Source organism: Polypterus senegalus, chromosome 6, assembly GCF_016835505.1.
Source record: "Polypterus senegalus isolate Bchr_013 chromosome 6, ASM1683550v1, whole genome shotgun sequence".
NCBI lineage: Eukaryota > Metazoa > Chordata > Cladistia > Polypteriformes > Polypteridae > Polypterus > Polypterus senegalus.
In genome coordinates this window covers 186,509,353-186,531,288 of record NC_053159.1, presented here as the reverse complement: position 1 = coordinate 186,531,288, position 21,936 = coordinate 186,509,353, and the positions used below count along the sequence as shown (strand labels likewise).

The 21,936-nt window shown below is 43.0% G+C and overlaps 1 protein-coding gene across 1 annotated transcript in view; it reads left to right on the top strand.

Moving 5' to 3' along the window:
* znf804a (zinc finger protein 804A) overlaps positions 1-21,936 on the top strand; it is a 308,168-nt gene that overhangs the window by 269,418 nt on the left and 16,814 nt on the right. Inside the window, exon 3 of the mRNA XM_039757723.1 lies at positions 12,948-13,078. Coding sequence (XP_039613657.1) covers positions 12,948-13,078 — 131 coding nt within the window. The remainder of the gene's footprint in view (positions 1-12,947; positions 13,079-21,936) is intronic.

Genomic DNA, 21,936 nt, shown 5'->3' with positions numbered 1-21,936 from the left:
TTGCCAATAGATGGCAGCACCTGCCCTGCATTCCAAAATGACGGGGAGACGATTGTCAGTCGAACAGCGGGTGCGATGTGTTCGCCTTTTCATAATTGCATAATTAGATCTGGACCACCCTATATATACAAGGACAGATGAATAGCTTAACTCAGATCAATCCAGACATATGTTAGCATTTCATAGCAGTAGAGCAGTAGATATGGTTAGAGAATCAGCCCACTTAAGTCTCTCCTAGGACATGTGCTATAAATAAGGTAAAAATGGCAGCAGACTCTGATTGGAGGGGCTAGAGTAAATGATATAGATAAGGAATGCCCAAAGATTGAGCTCCAGCCCCTTTCTAACATTAATACATATTGCATAGCAACAGACCCTGATAGGTGGAGCCAAGGCAAATGACACACATAAGGAGGGGCTAAGGGTGGGGCTCTGAACCAATCCTGACATAAGAAATCATTGCATAGAAACAGAAACAGACAGGAGATGCCAGGGGCAAATCACATGCATAAGAATGGACTAGTGGTGTACTGGTCAGGTCAGGTCAGGTCGGGGGGCATGCACTGATACAGTGTGTTGCCACACCCACCAGATGACAAAATAGCTCAGAATTCTGGTTGGCAACCCCTCTGGCAGACACACAGTCCAGTCCCACCCTCTATCTGCCACAGCAAGGTGTTACGTGGGTGTTCCCCTTCTTGTGGTCCATCCACCCGTGTCCTCAACAACGAGGGTCCTGTCAGTTGGATCACCCTCAGGGAATCACGTCACATGGCCATAGTGCCGTAACTGGCACTCCCTCACAGTGCAGGTAATGTGTCTCATTCGGGACTCCGTGAGCAACACAAAGTCAAACCAGCAATACACAAGGATTCTCCAAAGAGTCACACACGAAGGAGTCCAGTCTTCACCTCAGGTCACTGTATAGTGTCCATGTCTCACAACCATTTAGCAAGACAGGAAGCACCAGGACTCTAAAGACGTGGACCTTCGTCCTTTTACAGAGATATCGGGAGCGCCACACACCCCTTTCCAGTGACCTCATGACCCCCCCATGCTCTCCCAGTCCCTCAACTGACTTCATATTAAGAGTCACCAGAGCCATGAATGTCACTGCCGAGGTAAGTAAACCTCTCAACAAGGTCGACCCTTTCTCCACAAACAGACACACTACTGATGGCCTTGCCCAAGAGGGCATTAAAGGCCAGGATCTTGAGGGGTGTTGTCCCAGCCCAATTCTGACATAAATAAGTGATAGATAGCAACTGATATGGTTAGGAGGGGTTGATGATAGATATGAGGAGGGGCGAAGGGCAGAGTGCTAGACCACCCCTGTTATTATGAATTAGGAACAGACGCAGACAGGCGGCGCAAATGACATGCAGCAATAAGAACTAAAGGGCAGATGTTCAGCCCACTTCTGACATAAGTAAACATCACATGGCAACAGAATAGGAGGGGCCGGGGCAAATGGTTTGCATGAGAATGGGCTAAGGGAGGAGCCCCAAAGCCAATTATGACTTAAATAAGAATTACATAGCACTGGGCATGAATAGGAGGGGCCTGATTAAATGATATGCATGGATGGACTAAGGGTGGGGCCCCACTCCAGACTTGTCATGAAGAACTGTTGCATAGCAACAGCTAAGGATAGGCGGAGCAACAAAGACCACATTTGGTCAGCCAGCTGTGAGATTTTCCCAATGTTATGACCTGGTCACTCACCTGATCTGAACACAACTTTTCATTGGACCACCTGCACCAACGAGGCATGAACTGACTGGCATCCTAAGGACACAGTGTCCACCCTAAGCCAACCTAGTGGTCACCCAACACCTTATTATGTGACATTAGGTTAGAGTTTCCATCTTTTTGGCCTCCTCCAGTATATGGCAAAGCTGATCAGTGCAGGAAAAGATGACAAAGTATGTCAGAAATAGGAACCTGTAAGCTACAATGCCACCCAGTGCCAGTGTTGAGAGTGGTAGTGATGTGTTTGGATGTAGAATGGCAGTGTGCTTTATTAGCTCAGCAGAAGAATTCAATGAAGTAAATGTCAACGTGAGGCGCTTTCAGCACCTTAATTAGATTTCAGTATCTTAATTAGATCATCCCCATTATTCAGAATCTAAAAATCTGGGCGTTTCCGCTTGACACTCTAATGATAGATGCCTGCCTTGTGTCTATTAACAGTTATAAATTGGGTTTTCACGGCTATCTAATCAAGTCTCATCTGATTACAGAGGCTCAACTTATTATAATAACTTGATGCCAAGACAGAGACGCGCAGTCGGAACCTCTTTAATGATGTTCTCGCATTGCACGCATGGTTGGTTTGACAATTTTTAATATTCTGACAGGAAATAAATGCCTAATGTCTGCTTCATAATTATCAGATTTCGTTTCGGGAAAGTGGCTAAACATTTTTATTGTTGCTTCTGAATACTGGCCTACAATTCATTATCCCCGAATGCTTACAATGGGAGGGCCACAGGTGGCGATGTTGAGTTAAAAGACAGGAGCCATCAGATGCAGGTTTCAGTGTGTTAGACTATGCAATGCCAGAGTCCAGGGTTCAAATTCAGTCACTTTAATACATTTAATAAATTGGGAATTGAGCACCTTCATAAATAACTAAAAAAAAATGAGACCAAAACTACTGGTCTGACTGAGCAATAAAGAATCAAACATAAATAATGGTAAGTAAAAATGAACGAAGTAATATGAAATAAAAATAAAAACAAAATAGTTTATATGGTCATTATCTGCAGTGGGCTGGCGCCCTGCCCGGGACTTGTTCCTGCCTAGCGCCCTGTGTTGCCTGGGATTGGCTCCAGCAGACCCTCGTGTCCCTGTGTTAGGATATAGTGGGTTGGATGATGACTGACTGGTCATTATTATCACAAGTACAAAATACAAATACAAATAAGTAATAAACAACTGCCAAGACACCCTCACACATATACAGTGCCCTCCATACTGTGAGGGGCAAAGACCCGTCTTACCTGGATTTCTACCTCTGCTCCCTCTGTTGCTATCTATTATATAGTGCCTTTCACATCTATCTATCTATCTATCTATCTATCTATCTATCTATCTATCTATCTATCTATCTATCTATCTATCTATCTATCTATCTATACTTGTATTATATAGTGCCTTTCACATCTATCTATCTATCTATCTATCTATCTATCTATCTATCTATCTATCTATCTATCTATCTATCTATCTATCTATCTATCTATCTATCTATCTTTTTACAGTCGACCCTTGATATACGACCGGCATGCGAACAAATTGAGTTATGACCAAAATTTTTGTTTTGATTTATGACCAACATCTTGCGTTACGACCCGAATGTGGTCACGTGCATCCGCTTGTGCGATTGTAAGCAAACAGCCGAGAGCGTTCGTAAGCGTCAGTCGGAGCCCAGATACATGTGTTTGTAGATGTAATTTCGGTCAGTGCAGTGATTTATCTATATATATAATTCACTGGCAAGCAAGATGCATAATTGCTAAGGAAGGAAGAGAAGGTAACGAAGGTAAAGAAAGCCATTGTTAAGGGATGTTAGCTAGCGGGCTGGCGCGGCACATGAGGATGTCATCAGGCTGAGTCAGCACCGGCTTGCTTTGGAGTGTATTATTACAGCAGTTCACAACACGACTAGCTTTGAAATGAGTGCTCGACTACTGTCATTATTAACTTGAGAAACAGCGATCACAATCGAAACGAAGAAGGAAATTGTGTGGAAATATGAGAGTGGCGTTCGTGACCAAACTAATATGTATAGCATGTAGAAATCCACCATCTCGACAATTTTACAAAGAACAGATTTGCATAAGGAGGCTCCTTCTAAACAATAACCACCTTCCATTTCATTCTCCTCCTCCTCCCTTCCTGCAGCCCAAAGATGTCAAATTAAATGGTGAGTACAGTATGAAATTGTTGTTTCTGGTAGGCTAGGCACTTTTTATAACTTTTTGGTTAATACATTAGAAAAATGAATGGTGTTTTGGTAAATTATGCACATTAAACAACCCTTTTATATTATGAAAAGGTTAAGTAAGTGTTGCTGTGGGAGGTTCAGAACGCATTATGGGTATTTCCATTATTTCTTATGGGAAAAATAGTCTTGACTTACAACCAACTTGAGTTACAGCCAGCCCTCACGAACGAATTGAGTTCGTAAGTCAAGGGTCAACTCTATCTATCTATCTATCTATCTATCTATCTATCTATCTATCTATCTATCTATCTATCTATCTATCTATCATATAGTGCCTTTCCTATCTATCTATCTATCTATCTATCTATCTATCTATCTATCTATCTATCTATCTATCTATCTATCTATCTACTGTATCTCTTAAAAGCTATTATCGCTCTGTTTTGCAGAAATGACTTCTTGTAGGTGTTTTGCAGAGCTGCCCACCAGCCTGTGACATCAACTCGTGGAAATTTTGAACCACCATGCAAAATTCCTCTGGTTACAAGATGTTTGTGAGGTTTTCTTGCATGTCCTGCCCATTCACAACATTTAAATGGAATTCAAAGCAGGGCTTGGACTAGGCCTGTCCCGTAATCCTTCATTTCTTCTTTTTGAGCCATTCTTTAGTGGATTTGCTAATGTTTTTCAGATCATGACCACCTTGAAAGGTCCATTTCTGGTCCACCTTCAACTATTGAACAGATTACCTCACATTCTCCTGATGTCATTCATAATACATAGATGACTCAATGACTGCAAGCTCCCTAAAGCACCAAAGCAATCCCAAACCAAACCATTTTCACCACCATGCTATGCAGCTGGTATGAGGAGGTGTCCTCCTGAAATGTGGTCTTGGGTTTGAGCATGAAAGGTCTGTTGTTACTGTGGCCAAGCAACTCTGTCTCTGATTCATCTGTACAGAGCACGTTGTTCCAGAAGGTCTGATCTTTGCCTAGCTCTTTAATGGCCAACAGTAGTCCTTTTAGGATAGTGATACCGTCTTCTTGGCACAACATGCCTGCAGGTTAAATTAACCCATCATAAATGCAGATGCATGACATTTGACACCAACTGTTGCAAGAGTTACCTGAAAATCCCCAGATTACATTTTTTGGGGCTCTTGGGGACGTATTTTAAGATGAAACGGTCAACTCTTGGGCTGAATTTGCCTGGCTTGACAGGGCTGAACAAATTAGGACTTGTTTGACTCTACACCACTTATATAGTGCCTTTCATCTATCTATCTATCTATCTATCTATCTATCTATCTATCTATCTATCTATCTATCTATCTATCTATCTATCTATCTATCTATTATATAGTGCCTTTCATATCTATCTATCTATCTATCTATCTATCTATCTATCTATCTATCTATCTATCTATCTATCTATCTATCTATCTATCTATTCAGCATTAATGTTTGATGCTGTTTACCATCTGTTGGAATGCATTTTGTAATGCAAGTAGTAATAGCATGCATTGCATTTTTCATTGCAACAGATGGCACATTACAAACATTAGGACTGTTTTTACAAATTCCATTCCAAAGGGAATATAATATCTATTATATATGTAATATATATGTATTATATAGTGCCTTTCCTATCTATCTATCTATCTATCTATCTATCTATCTATCTATCTATCTATCTATCTATCTGTCTGTCTGTCTGTCTGTCTGTCTGTCTGTCTGTCTTATATAGTGCCTTTTACATCTCTCAATTTATCTGTTTACATCAGAATAGGTAAGGTGCCCAGGTGCCCTCAGATGGTATACCATAGCTATGGTGATTAATCCACTTTAACTATCCATCCATCCATCCATCCATCCATCCTCTTCCGCTTATCCGAGGTCGGGTCGCGGGAGCAGCATCTTAAGCAGAGGAGCCCAGACTTCCCTCTCCCCGGCCACTTCTTGCATCTCTTGGGAGAATCCCAAGGCTTTGCCAGGCCAGCCGGGAGACATAGTCCCTCCAGTGCGTCCTGGGTCTTCCCCGGTGCCTCCTCCCGGTTGGACGTGCCCAGAACACCTCACCAGGGAGGCGTCCAGGAGGCATCCTGATCAGATGCCCGAGCCACCTCATCTGTCTCCTCTCGATGCTCTACTCTGAGCCTCTCCCAGATGACTGAGCTTCTCACCCTATCTTTAAGGGAAAGCCCAGACACCCTGCGGAGGAGACTCATTTCAGCCGCTTGTATTCGCGATCTCGTTCTTTAACTTTAACTATTTCAAATCAATCTTAATACTCAGGTACTTTATAATTTGAATCTCACTAATCCTCTCAAATTGTCTAAACAAGCGTTTTAAATTAAGCCACATGTCACCAGTAATAAACACATTAATAACCATTTGTGATGAGGGATTCACGTCCATAGTTTAATAAATATCTTCGTCATCATTTGTTGAATGCAGTCGTGCCAACCCATGCCAGAGTACCTGGAGAAAAATCTACACAGGCAGACCAGCGCCCATTGACAGTACAGTAAGTGACCAGGCCCAGGGCTTTTGCAACGCCAGCCATTGTGCCAGCCAGTACTAACCCTAACTGTGCCCACTTATAATCACCTTGAGCGTTCCAATCAAGTCTAACCATTTTCTGAACTGATCCACAATGTGCCAGTGCTGTTATTTTTAAACGAGAGCCTGGAGCCGTGTGGATCTGTGACTGCCTATGAATAGACGGCAGCAGTCGTGTAAATGAGGCCGCCAAGGGCTTGGGAGGGCAGCCGAACGTTCAGGGATGGACAGAGCAGAGCAGCTGGAAACCCAAATGTCAAGTGAGTGTCGAAGCTGCCGTCACATCGCTCCCCTATTCCTGTCATCGCGCTCTGCCCACACACCAGCTTGTCTTTGGGCGTTTTTTTTTTTTATTTTTTTAATCACACACAGATGAAGGTTTTGAGGGCTCTGACATTGTGTTACTATTTAAAAACCTTCACACTTTATTTTTTAACGTCTTTATTTTTACACAGTTAGCTTCATATTTTACATTTACCAATTCTGGATGATGGAGACCCCATACTGGGTTATTTGAAGGTAGATGGCATGATTTAGGATTTAGCATTAAATAAGGAATCTGTTTGATAATCTGAAGGCACCTGAAAAAGAAATCCCCCTTAGGACCTTAGTGGGGGGAGGATATGAAGCCTGTCCAATCAGCTTTGGGTTTGAGGGAGGAAGGAGACACCTGCCCAGGTCGACCCATTCAGATTTTTCAGTGAGCTGAATTACGGGTGCTGCCAAATCTTTAAATCTTTAATTATTTACTAGGGGGCTTCACCTCGGCAACCAAAAGGCTAGTGCTACGCGCCAGCCACTCCACGTCTCTGCCCCTCGTTTATGTGGATTTCACTTTCACCAAAAACAAATATTTTAATTCTCCTGGATATGCCTCTTCGTTGGGAAGAAACAGTACTTCTCCCTCATGGCAACACGAATTAGATGATCTACAAGTCTCCGACTTAAAGTTTAAAACTGAACAATATATTCGATCTCTACTCCGGTATTCCACTGAGTAATAATTTCCGTTTGTTTGCGCCAATGCGATCTTTACTATCATTTGGAGACTTTCGTATTTCCGTACTTTCCTTATCTCTAACTTGCTCTGCATGCGTACCAAGCCAAAGGTTTTGAATCCTTTACGACGTTCTACTTTGTCATCTACTCTTTGTCTTTTATTTCCGGCCCCGGACCTGGTTAAATCTCTTGACACAAAGTCTCGTCTCGTGGGATGTGAAAGTGTCTTTCTGAGAAAGTCTCGTCTCATCCTAGGATTTTTTTAATACAACAGAGATATTAGAACATTAGAACATTAGAACACTCTAGACGAGAACAGGCCATTCAGCCCAACAAAGCTCTCCAGTCCTGTACACTCATTTCTTCCAAAAAAACATCAAGTCGAGTTTTGAAAGTCCTTAACGTCTTACTGTCTACCACACTGCTTGGTCGCTTATTTCAAGTGTCTATCGTTCTTATTGTAAAGAAAAACTTCCTAATGTTTGTGCAAATTTTACCTGAAAAAGTTTCCAACTGTGTCCCTGTGTTCTTGATGAACTCATTTTAAAGTCACCGTCTCGATCCACTGGACTAATTCACTTCATCATTTTAAACACTTCACTCAGGTCTCCTCTTCATCTCAGCTCTTTTAATCTTTCCTCAAATCTCATCCCCTGTAGGCCTGAATCAGCCTAGTCGCTCTTCTCTGGACCTTCTCTTGTGCTGCTTTGGCTTTTTTGTAGTCTGAAGACCCAAACTTCACACAGGACTCCAGATGAGGCCTCACCAGTGTGTTATAAAGCTTGAGCAGAACCTCCTGTGACTTGTACTCCACACATCAAGGCGCTATATAACCTGACATTCTGTTAGCTTTCTTAATGGCTTATGAACACTGTCAGGAAATTGATAGCTTAGAGTCCACTGCGACTCCTAAATCCTTCTCATAAGGTGGACTCTCGATTTTCTGACCGTTTATGTGTAATTCTTTACATTTACTAACATTAAATTTCATCTGCCACAAATCTGCCCAAGCCTGTCTGCTGTCCAAGTCCTTCTGTGATGATATAACTAATCCATCTCTCTAATTATCATCTGCAAACTTAACCAGCTTGTTACTTATATTCCTATCTAAATCATTTATAAATATTAAAAATAGCAGCGACCCCAGCAATGACCCCTGCTGGTCACCACTCTTAACATCACCCAATTCTGATGAGGTTCCTCACACCATCACCCTCTTCTTCCTGTGTCTGAGCCAATTCGGGACCCATCTAAAAACATCACCCTGAACTGCCACTTCTTTTAGTTTGATGCCCACCCTCTCATTTGGCACCTCATCAAATGCTTTCTGAAAGTCCAGATAAATAATATCATCTGCTCCACTCTGATCGTATCCTTTTGTTGCCTCCTCATAGAATTCCAACATGTTAGTATAACACGACCTCCCTCTTTTGACCCCATGCTGACTGTCCAGGTGTTGCTCAATCTTATCCTTAATAATTCCTTCCATTAATTTCCCTGTGATGCATGTTAAGCTTTCTGGTTTATAGTTGCTTGGCTCTGCCCGGTCACCCTTTTTATAAAATGGGATGATATTTACCATTTTCCAGTCCTTCGGAATCTCTCCAGTCTGCAGTGACTTCCTAAAAATATGTGTCAAGGGTTTATATCTGTACTCGCTAGCCTCCTTAAGAACACGAGGATACATATGATCTGGTCCTGGTGATTTGTTTGATTTCATCTTATTTAATCGTAGCTGCTCTTCTCTTTATACAATTTCCAAATCCCTCAGTACCTCCTTAGTAGTCCCTGTTACTACTCTGAGGTTACCCATTTGCTCACATGTAAACACCTCTGAAAAATGTAAGTTTAGCTCATCCGCTATTTCACTGTCTGTATCTTTTAATTCCCCTTCTGATGCACTTCACCTCCTCCTTGAATGTTCTTTTAGTACTAAAACACTGAATGGACCTCTTAGGGTCGTCTGCTGCCTTATCTATTATTTTCCTCTCCAACTGTCTTTCAGCCCCCCTGATATCCCTCTTAATGGTTGCCCTCATGTTCTCATACGCTCCGCGATTCACTTTGCAGTCATTAGTCTTATATGCCTTATAAAGCATATGTATGTCATGTCATTATTGAGAAAAACAGAAAGGTCTGCATGTGACGTCAAGAGGTCTGGAGGTGCATGAGAGAGAAAGGAGGACCAGAGAAGTGTGTGAGGATATGTCTGAGGGAGTAAGGACTTGAGTTAAAAGCAGGGTCAGGGGAAACAGACAAGACCCCAGTTAGAAGAGGGTCTGCACCAACAACAATAATAATATTTATTTCCATAGCACATTGTCATACAAATCATGTCGCTCAAAGTGCTTTACAGGATGAAGAAAGAAAAAAAAGACAAAATATAAACATACAATTAGGCAATACTGATTAACATAGACCTGTCGTGGGCTGGCGCCCTGCCCGGGGTTTGTTTCCTGCCATGTGCCCTGTGTTGACTGGGATTGGCACCAGCAGACCCCCGTGACCCTGTAGTTAGGATATAGTAGATTGGATAACGACTGACTGACTGAATTTGTAGATTTTATATACCATAAATTCATTGTTGTTATTGTTTATATCCCTCCTCGTGGGAACGCGGAGACAGCGGGTGACGTCATCCATTCTGCAGTTCCTAAGTTACAAACGCAGCACCCTGAGGCACTTGTGCTAATCGCTGGGGACTTTAACCATGTGACACTGGACAAAACATTACCAGCCTTCTCCCAGTATGTGGATTGTAACACCCGGGGAAACAGGACTATCGACCTACTGTATGCAAACGTTAAAGACGCATACAGCACCGCCCCACTGCCTGCGCTTGGGAAAGCAGATCATAACCTGGTTCTGCTTCAGCCTCACTACAAACCAAGAGTGAGGGAGCTACCTACAACCACACGATCATTCAGGAAGTGGTCCCCTGAGGCAGAGCAGGCTCTGAGAGACTGGAACTACAGACTGGGATATCCTGCTGGGGTCACATAGTGAGAACATTGAGGAGGTTGTTGACTGCACAACTGATTACATCAACTTCTGTATGGACATTGTAGTTCCAGTAAGAACAGTATGCTGCTATGCTAACAAGACATGGATTACAAGTGACATCAAGGGCCTTTTGAACCAGAAGAAAAGGGCTTTTAAAGGTGGTGATAAGCATGAGCTCAAGTGCGTGCAGAAGAAACTCCGAGTCCAGCTCAGGGCGGCGAAAGAGCAGTAAAGGAGAAAGCTGGAGCAGAAGTTGAAGAATAACAGCATGAAGGAAGTGTGGGATGGGATGAAGATCATCACTGGCTGCAGCTCCAAGCGGGGTGCCACCATTGAAAGAGACGTGGAGAAAGCAAACCAAATAATCAACTTCTTTAATAGGTTTGACCACCCTAACCCACTCTCACCTCAGAGTACTGCATCCTCCACCCATTCTTCTGCTGATGCCAGCATAGGAGAGACATCTCCACCCACAATTACAGCAGCGCAGGTGAGCAGAGAGCTGAGGAGACTTCGTGCCAGTAAAGCAGCGAGTCCAGATGGAGTATCGCCACGACTGCTGAAGGCCTGTGCGTTGGAGCTGGGGAGTCCTCTACAGCGCATCTTCAACCTGAGCCTGGAACAGGGGAGAGTCCTGAGGCTTTGGAAAACATCTTGTATCACCCCAGTCCCAAAGGTATCATGTCCTAGTGAGCTGAATGACTTACGGCTTGTTGCTCTGACGTCACATGTGATGAAGACCATGGAGCAGCTGCTGCTTCACCACCTGAGGCCACAGGTCCACCATGCCCTCGACCCTCTGCAGTTCGCATACCAGGAGAAGGTGGGAGCGGAGGATGCCATCATCTATATGCTACACCGATCCCTCTCCCACTTGGACAGAGGCAGTGGTGCAGTAAGAATTATGTTTCTGGACTTCTCTAGCGCCTTCAACACCATCCAACCTCTGCTCCTTAGACACAAGCTGACTGAGATGGGAGTAGAGTCATACCTGGTGGCCTGGATCGTGGACTATCTTACAGACAGACCTCAATATGTGCGTCTTAGGAACTGCAGGTCTGACATTGTGGTCAGCAAGACAGGAGCGCCGCAGGGGACTGGACTTTCTCCGGTCTTGTTCAGCCAACATACATCAGACTTTCAATACAACTTGGAGTCCTGCCACGTGCAAAAGTTCACTGATGATACTGCTATCGTGGGCTGCATCAGGAGTGGGCAGGAGGAGGAGTACAGGAAACAAATCAAGGACTTTGTTAAATGGTGTGACTCAAACCACTTACACCTTAACACCAGCAAGACCAAGGAGCTGGTGGTGGATTTTAGGAGGACCAGGACCCTCATGGACCCCGTGATCATCAGAGGTGACTTTGCAGAGGGTGCAGACCTATAAATACCTGGGAGTGCAGCTGGATAATAAATTGGACTGAACTGCCAATACTGATGCTCTGTGCCAGAGAGGGCAGAGCCGACTATACTTCCTTAGAAGGCTGGCGTCCTTCAACATCTGCAATAAGATGCTGCAGATGTTCTATCAGACGGTTGTGGCGAGCACCCTCTTCTACACGGTGGTGTGCTGGGGAGGCAGCATAAAGAAGAGGGACACCTCACGCCTGGACAAACTGGTGAGGAAGGCAGCCTCTATTGTAGGCATGGAGCTGGACAGTCTGACATCTGTAGCAGAGCGACGGGCGCTGAGCAGACTCCTGTCAATCATGAAGAATCAACTGAATAGGATCATCTCCAGACAGAGGAGTAGATTCAGCAACAGACTGCTGTCACCGTCCTTCTCCACTGACAGACTGAGGAGACCCCACACTATGTGACTCTTCAATTCCACCCGGGGGAGTAAATGCTAACATTATTCAAAGTTATTGTCTGCTTTTACTTGCATTTTTATCACTCTTTAATTTAATATTGTTTTTTGTATCAGTATACTGCTTCTGGATTATGTGAATTTCCCCTTGGGATTAATAAAGTATCTATCTATCTATCTATCTATCTATCTATCTATCTATCTATCTATCTATCTATCTATCTATCTATCTATCTATCTATCTATCTATCTATCATAACAACCCATAATGCCTAACTCATCCTCCTACTACTACATCCAAATGTCTCTAAAAAGACAGAAATAAAACCAGGTACCCATGTTACAAATCCTGTCCCATAAGGGTCTGTCCACATCACTGCAATCCCTTGCAGTAAAGGGACAGTGACGTCACTGTCCCGATGTTAGCTGACTGAGCTGATTGCTGAGGGTTCACAGGTCAGTCATCGGTAATTTCATTAGTTCACTGACCAGATTGCTCAGGAACCAATGGATGGTAAGCTTGGTAGTCTGTCATCTTTAGGCCCATCCCCTGCCGCCTCTACCAAGCTGACGAGCCTCGGACTGCTAATAAAGCGACTCTCTTCTCTTCCCACAGAGACTTAAAGAGCTGAAGCAGAGGGAGTTTGCAAGAAATGTTGCCTCCAAATCGAGGAAAGATGAACGGAAACAGGAGAAAGCACTTAGACGCTTGCACGAGCTGGCTGAACAGCGGAAAGAAGTCCAGTGGTGAGTATCAGCCAGGTTTAGATCCCACCCAGAAGGATGCCGTAATAATGTGGGATCTGAAAAAGACATCTTAACTTGGTAATTAATGAATAGTTTGGCCTTCGGCAATAGCGGTAAATTAAGCCAATGATTCGGTAAGGCTCCTACTTTATTAACTTTGCCTTTCTCTGTTTTCGGAGGTGGACTCCACCAGTTATTAAGGTAACTCGTTTGAAGGAGCAGAATGATGTTTATTGATAATCACCTGGATTATAGGAAAACGATAACTGCATACATGGTTTGGCAAAAGCGCTTCACCAGCGCCAACCCGACATAGACAGACACAGGAGATACACGTGTAAAAGAAATAAACTTTTATTTTCTTCACCTGTGGGACATGTCTTCCCCGTGTCCCGCCGGCACAACACAGTCCCACAAAGACCAAAAAACACACGCACAAATGATCTCCTCTTCACCACCACTCCTCACAAGCAAGTGTTATCTCTCTCCTCTCGACTCTGGCCTCCGGAGTAACGATTGCTGGCCTCCGCAAGTGCTCCAGTTGCTCATTGATCTACTTCTGGGGGTGGCAGGAAACCCACCCAAGAGGGCTCAGCAGTTGTTGCAGCACTCTCTGGCAGCACCCTCGGATCCCAACAGGGTTGTAAACAACTCCAACTCCTTTGAAACTCTGCAGGAGTCCGAGGCACCATCTCAACCCAGGGGGGCTACCATCCAACAACCCGGGGGAGGTATTGTGCAGCCCATGTCTGTTCCCCCGAACCATATACAGAAGGGGTGTCCCGGCCGTGCATGGGCCTTGGCCGACCGCCTTAATGTATTGACATTGTGGACTATGGCCCGGCCAGTCATCCCGGCCAATACCCCCAGGACGCCAGGTGGTGCCCTCCCTGCAGCATGAAGGTGCCCCGAATGCCAGCAGGGAATCATGGACATTGGAGTTTTCCTTTACAGCCCTGCTGGATACCTTGGGGGCCAAGAGAGGACGCTGCAGGGAGGCCCAGAGACTCTTACGTGCCCTATAACCCGGAAGTACGTCACAGCGACAGGAAAATCATGTATTTCCGGGATGAAAAGAAGACTTTTGATCTGACCAAGAAATGCTAGGAAGTCACATGGACTGAGGGTTTGGAAGCACTTCCGGGTCACGGACTATAAAAGACTGTGGGGGATCCCAGAAGGGCGAACTGAGCTGGGTGGCAGGGTGGCAACGCGTCTGGGAGTGGAGGATTTATTGATTATTGCGTATTGTGGATTTATATGAGTATTGCGGAGTGGAGAGTGCTTGTGCACTGTAATATTGTCTGAATAAATAATAATTGGACTTTTACCTGGTGTCTGGCGTCTAGTCTGAGGGTTCAAGGGGACAACAGCGCCCCCAATCCGTCACAACATATAATAGAGGACGCAGACACACTAGCTATATAAATGCAAAGAATTATTATTATTATTAGACAGACATCTAACACAGAGAGGCTGGCCTTATACTGGTATATAGAGTTGGCACAGATACCGTATATACTCAGGTATACATCGGGTCTTAAAACATGAAAAATCATTCATAAAATCAGATCCCGATTTCTACGCCAGTTCCAAAATGCGACACTTAATTTTTCATTTTTTTTACATCTTCTTGCCTCCTCCAATCTCGCATCAGTTTCTCAGACGCATCAAATTTTGTTGCAGCAGCGTAGTTATCAATTTCTTTTGCTACTTCAATGACTTCTAATTTTAAACCAGCTTCCTATTTCCTTTTGATCAAACGCTCCATTGTAGATAAGGAATGCTCTTACGATCAAGGTGTTGTGGAGCATGGCCCAGACACAGACAGGCAGACATTGTTTAAATCAGTCACTATTACAGTCTCTATTATTTACAGTGCACACACAACCCCAAAACTCCCCCAAAGTCCAGGCCTTTCTCCAATGCCTTCCTCTCAGGTCCACCTCCACTCCTCTCCACCAAGACTTCGTCCTTCTTCCACCCGACTCCGGCCCTCGAATGGAGGGAGGCGGCCCCTTTTATAATCACCTGGATGTGCTCCAGACGCCTCCCAATAATCTTCCACCGGCACCTCCCCAATGTAGTGGAAGTACCGGCTGCGCACCCGGAAGCATCCCAGGTGTCCCTGGTCTTCTTCCCCTCAGCACTTCCTGGGTATCCCGACTAAGTGCCACCCCCAGCCACTCGCCACAATGTATGATGGTGGGAGATACAAAAAAAATACAAATCAGTGCAAATGTCGCTTCGGAATAGTTCAGGTATTACTGTGTGGTCATGTAGACACAATACATAGAAAAATAAGGCTGTGTGCTCCGTGGTTACTGTCTCAGGTGGGTGTCTTGGTCAATTAGCATACGTTTTCCTCATTCAACTTACAGTGTGGTGTGAAAAACTATTTTCCCCCTTCCTGATTTCTTATTCTTTTGCATGTTTGTCACACAAAATGTTTCTGATCATCAAACACATTTAACCATTAGTCAAATATAACACAAGTAAACACAAAATGCAGTTTTTAAATGATGGTTTTTATTATTTAGGGAGAAAAAAAATCCAAACCTACATGGCCCTGTGTGAAAAAGTAATTGCCCCCTTGTTCAAAAATCACCTAACTGTGGTGTATCACACCTGAGTTCAATTTTCATAGCCACCCCCAGGCCTGATTACTGCCACACTTGTTTCAATCAAGAAATCACTTCAATAGGAGCTGCCTGACACAGAGAAGTCGACCAAAAGCACCTCAAAAGCTAGACATCATGCCAAGATCCAAAGAAATTCAGGAACAAATGAGAACAGAAGTAATTGAGATCTATCAGTCTGGTAAAGGTTATAAAGCCATTTCTAAAGCTTTGGGACTCCAGCGAACCACAGTGAGAGCCATTATCCACAAATGGCAAAAACATGGAACAGTGGTGAACCTTCCCAGGAGTGGCCGGCCGACCAAAATTACCCCAAGAGCGCAGAGACGACTCATCTGAGAGGTCACAAAAGACCCCAGGACAACGTCTAAAGAACTGCAGGCCTCACTTGCCTCAATTAAGGTCAGTGTTCACGACTCCACTATAAGAAAGAGACTGGGCAAAAACGGCCTGCATGGCAGATTTCCAAGACGAAACCACTGTTAAGCAAAAGAACATTAGGGCTCGTCTCAATTTTGCTAAGAAACATCTCAATAATTGCCAAGACTTTTGGGAAAATACCTTGTGGACTGATGAGACAAAAGTTGAACTTTTTGGAAGGCAAATGTCCCGTTACATCTGGCGTAAAAGAAACACAGCATTTCAGAAAAAGAACATTAAACCAACAGTAAAATATGGTGGTGGTAGTGTGATGGTCTGGGGTTGTCTTGCTGCTTCAGGACCTGGAAGGCTTGCTGTGATAGACGGAACCATGAATTCTACTGTCTACCAAAAAATCCTGAAGGAGAATGTCCGGCCATCTGTTCATCAACTCAAGCTGAAGCGATCTTGGGTGCTGCAACAGGACAATGACCCAAAACACACCAGCAAATCCACCTCTGAATGGCTGAAGAAAAATAAAATGAAGACTTTGGAGTGGCCTAGTCAAAGTCCTGACCTGAATCCAATTGAGATGCTATGGCATGACCTTAAAAAGGCGCTTCATGCTAGAAAACCCTCAAATAAAGCTGAATTACAACAATTTTGCAAAGATGAGTGGGCCAAAATTCCTCCAGAGCTGTAAAGACTCATTGCAAGTTATCGCAAACGCTTGATTGCAGTTATTGCTGCTAAGGGTGGCCCAACCAGTTATTAGGTTCAGGGGCAATTACTTTTTCACACAGGGCCATGTAGGTTTGGATTTTTTTTCTCCCTAAATAATAAAAACCATCATTTAAAAACTGCATTTTGTGTTTACTTGTGTTATATTTGACTAATGGTTAAATGTGTTTGATGATCAGAAACATTTTGTGTGACAAACATGCAAAAGAATAAGAAATCAGGAAGGGGGCAAATAGTTTTTCACACCACTGTATATGACCGACATTATTAAATACCAGAAAATATACAGTAAAATCAAGCCCCGACTTATCCGTGAGTATATATGGTAATTCTTTTTATTATGTCAAGTCTTTATGGATGGCGCCTGATGTTGAGTGAACTTGTTGTTGCTCCGGGGCTCAAGCGGAGGATCCTTCATGCATTGGGGAACGCTCTTTACTTGTCAGTACTCACGGTAAGTGACTCTGGCTATGTTATATTGGCTGGAGACGGTTTCACTGACCAAAAAACAGGAGACAGTGCTGGAGGTGGCAGAATTAAAGATGTTAACCCTTAAACCGCCACATACTTGGGGGGTTAATGCAACCCCCGGATGCCAAAAACGTTTTGCTGTACTTTTTAAGGAAACGTCAAAATTCACCAAGAAAAAGTGAAATTTAAATTTTTCATGCAAACAGCATCACAATTACTGCAATGCTGATCATTTTACATCCTGCCAATGAACTGTAAAAACTATAATAATCAATTATTTTATGCAGAAGGTGCAACTGACACCATTGATGAAATTCAGTAAATCACACTGCGCTTGAACTGGCTGCACGCAAGAACACAGAGGCCTATGCTGATGCTGGCAGGCCAGTCTATTACAGCGGCTCAATTCTAGGGACAGTGAGGCTGATTCACTAGGGGGCGCCAGTGGTCACGAGCTGGCTGCTCAGCGAATGTACGGCACGGACTGATCAGCTCCAGCGTGCTGGCAAATTGCACTGGGAACCGACTATAGCTGGTTCCAGCAGTTTAAGGGTTAAGATTTGTATTGGGAGTGACGAGGATGGACTGGATTAGAAATGAGGACATCACAACAACAACAACAACATTTATTTCTATAGCACATTTTCATACAAACAGTAGCTCAAAGTGCTTTACATATTAAAGAATAGAAAAATGAAAGACACAATTATAAAACAAAATAAATCAACATTAACATCGAATAAGAGTAAGGTTCAATGGCCAGGGGGGACAGAAAAAACAAAAAATCTCCAGACGGCTGAAGAAAAAATAAAATCTGTAGGGATTCCAGACCATGAGACCACCCAGTCCCCTCTGGGCATTCTACCTAACATAAATGAAACAGTCCTCTTTGGATTTAGGATTCTCACGGAAGGGCTTGATGATGATGATGGTCACGTAGACTTCTGCCTTTTAATCCGTCCATCATTGTTGGAGCATCATGAAGCTTTGAGTAGGTGGAGGTGGCACAGGCCACCACCACAAAGAAACCGGAAAAAGAAACAGAAAAGAGAGTAGGGGTCAGTAGCAATTTTAGAGCCACCATGAATAGTTATTTTGAGGAAATTGAACATACAGAGTATCAGGATTAAGTTAAATTACGATTAAAATGAAGTTGTATACATTAGAGGGTCAGCTCAGGTTGGACGGTTGTGAGACAAAGTCAGAGATGAGAGATTGCATTGGTTTGGACATGTGCAGAGGAGAGATGAGGGGTATATTGGGATAAGGGTGCTAAGAATAGAGCTGCCAGGGAAGAGGAGCAGATGACGGGTGTGAAAGAGGAAGATGGAGAGGACAGGAAGAGATGGAAAAAGATGATCTGCTATGGCAACTCCTAACAGGAGCAGCCTAAAATTGAAGAAAAAGATGTTTCTGCTTTCTCAGCTTGCCTGCTCCTGTCATTTACCACTTCATAGGGAGAAGGGCATCACTTGAGCATGGGAAAGGCGCTATATAAATAAATTGTATTATTATTATTGCTCATTCTGGCCCAAGAGTTAAGATGCTGAAGTTCACTTCTTGAAGTCCTGGCTTCTCAGACTCTCCAGACTACTGACACACAGCTGTGGCTTGACAGATTGGGTCTCAGCTTCTGGTCCACAAAGATAAGAGTTTGTCAAATTCAGCTCTCCAAAGCAGGAGGATCATAACATGTTAGTTCAGATGTTTTCAGTCATTTCGGAGAATTCTCCCTTCTTGAGAGAATCCTTCAGCTTCTCTCCGCTTTCCATTCTCTTATATCCACTTGATTCTTCACACTTTGAGAGATGGGGAGCATGTAGTTTATAAGGAAGGTTGTACCTTCTCCTGATTGAATTCAAGTCACAAAGGCAATTACAAAAAAATACAAGTAAAGGAAAAAGCCCTGACCACAATCCATGGACAGCCTCATTACACTGCAAAACAATTTTTTTAAAAGTCTTGCTTCCTGAAAAACTGCTGATTGTGACAGCAGGTACCGACTGGGTATGCACAAATAGAGTTTTGGTTTTACTGCATCATGTAGGAACTCTGAGAAACAGACATTTATATGTTTACTGACAATAACGTTTTTAGTCACATTTCACATAAGCTATTAAATTCAACAGAATTAACAATTATTTCTATAGAACATTTTCATACAAATAATGAAGTCAAAGTGTTTTACATAATGAAGAAAGACAAAATATAAAAAATAAATAAAAATTAAAATAAGGAATAGTGATTAACATAGAATAAAAGTCCGATGGCCAGGGAGGATAGAAAAAACAAAAAAAAAACTCCAGACGGCTTAAGAAAGAATAAAATCCACAGGGGGTCCAGGCCATGAGACCACCCAGCCCCCTCTAGGCATTCTACCTATCATCAGTGACCTCAATCAGTCCTCGTGGTATTCAGGATTCACATGGAAGGACTTGATGTTGACGGGCATGTGGACTTCTGGACTTTAATACATCACGGTGCTTTGGTCAGGTGGTGGAGGCGCAGGTCGCCACCACAGAAAAACGGAAAAAGAACAGAAGAGAGAGTAGAGGTTAGTATGGATTTTGGAGCCACCATGAATAGTAATGATAATTAATTGAATTTGCAGAGCATCAGGATTAAACTAAAATGAAGTTATGAGAAAGTCATGTTAAAGTAATGAGTTTTTAGCAGTTTTTTAAAGTGCTCCACCATATCAGCCTGGCAAATTCCTACTGGCAGGCTATTCCAGATTTTAGGTGCACAGCAGCAGAAGGCCGCCCGCCCGCCTCACCACTTCTTATAAGTTTTGTTCTTGGAATTATAAGGAGACACTCATTTGAAGATCTAAGGTTATGATTTGGAATATCAGGTGTCAGACACTCCGATATATAAGATGGAGCAGATTATTTAAGGCTTTGTAAACTATAAGCAGTATTTTAAAGTCAATTGTAAATGGCACAGGTAACCAGTGTAGTGACGCTAGGACTGGGGTGATGTGCTTGGATTTTCTTTTCCTAGTTAGGATTCTAGCAACTCCATTCTACACTCGTTGCAGTCGATTGATGTCTTTTTTGGTGGTCCTGAGAGGAGTGCATTATAGTAATCTAGTCGACTGAAAACAAAAGTATGAAATAATTTCTCATTATCTTGAAATGTTTTAAGGGATCTAACTTTTGCTATATTTCTTAAGAGAAAAAATGCTGTCCTAGTAATCTGATTAATATATGATTTAAAATTCAGGTCACAGTCAACAGTTACCCCTAAATTCTTGACCTCCATCTTGACTTTTAGTCCTAATGCATCAAGTTTATTTCTAATAACTTCATTATATCCATTATTGACAATCACTAAAATTTCAGTTTTTTCTTTATTTAGCTTGAGAAAATTACTACTCATCTATTCAGAAACACAAGTAAGACATTGTGTTAGTGAAACAACAGAGTCGGAGTCATCGGGCACTATTGATAAGTACAGTTGTGTGTCATCAGCATAGCTGTGGTAGCTCACGTTATGCCCCGAGATAATCTGACATAACAGAAGCATGTAAATCGAAAAGAGCAGTGGACCCAGGACAGAGCCTTGTGGACCACCATATAGAATATCAGGGGTCTTTGAAGTATAATCACCACAACTAACAAAGAATTTTCTACTTGCCAGGTAGGATTCAGACCAATTTAAGACACTGCCAGAGAGCTGACTAAGTCGATTAAAAGTGTTTTGCTCCTGATTTTCTTTTGTATTCAATGTCTGCAGTGTCCAACAGTAGTCAGCCAGCATTGATAGATTCCAGTTGCCCTGGTATCGTCTCTCCATCGTAGCAATGTCCTGGTGAAACCTTTCACAGTGTTCGTCATTGACAACACCGAGATTTGCGGGTGCGTGGAGGAAATGAATCTTGAGTGACATGTTGCACTTCATTGTCTTGTATGCTTTGAGAAGTTTGCCTGCCAGCTGAATGGAGTTTGGGGCTCTGTAATTGCCCAGAAAATTCTCAACAGCGTCTTTGAAGGCTTTCCAGGCAATTTTTTCCGGCCCAACTAACGGATCTTCAATCCGCTTGTCACTCATAACATGTCTGATCTGGGGGCCAACAAGAATGCCCTCTTTGATCTTGGCGTCAGTTATTCTTGGGAACATCTGTCTTAAATAACGAAAACCTTCGCCTTCCTTGTTCAGTGCTTTCATGAAATTCTTAATGAGTCCACAGTTTTATGTGAAGAGGAGGCAAAAATATCTTTGCCAGGTCGTCAAGCGATTCATGTGCCACATTTTTCTGTCCTGGAACTAACTTTTTACAGAGTGGCCAGTTCTGTGGAGAATAGTGCGATCTTTGGCATGGCTGTCGCATTCAGAGATGAAACAACAGTACTTTGTATAGCTGCAGTCCTAATGTGAATTTCCCCTTGGGATTAATAAAGTATCTATCTATCTATCTATCTATCTATCTATCTATCTATCTATCTATCTATCTATCTATCTATCTATCTATCTATCTATCTATCTATCTATCTATCATATAGTGCCTTTCCTATCTATCTATCTATCTATCTATCATATAGTGCCTTTCCTATCTAACTATCAATCTAACTATCAATCTATCTATCTATCTATCTATCTATCTATCATATAGTGCCTTTCCTAATCTATCTATCCATCTATCTA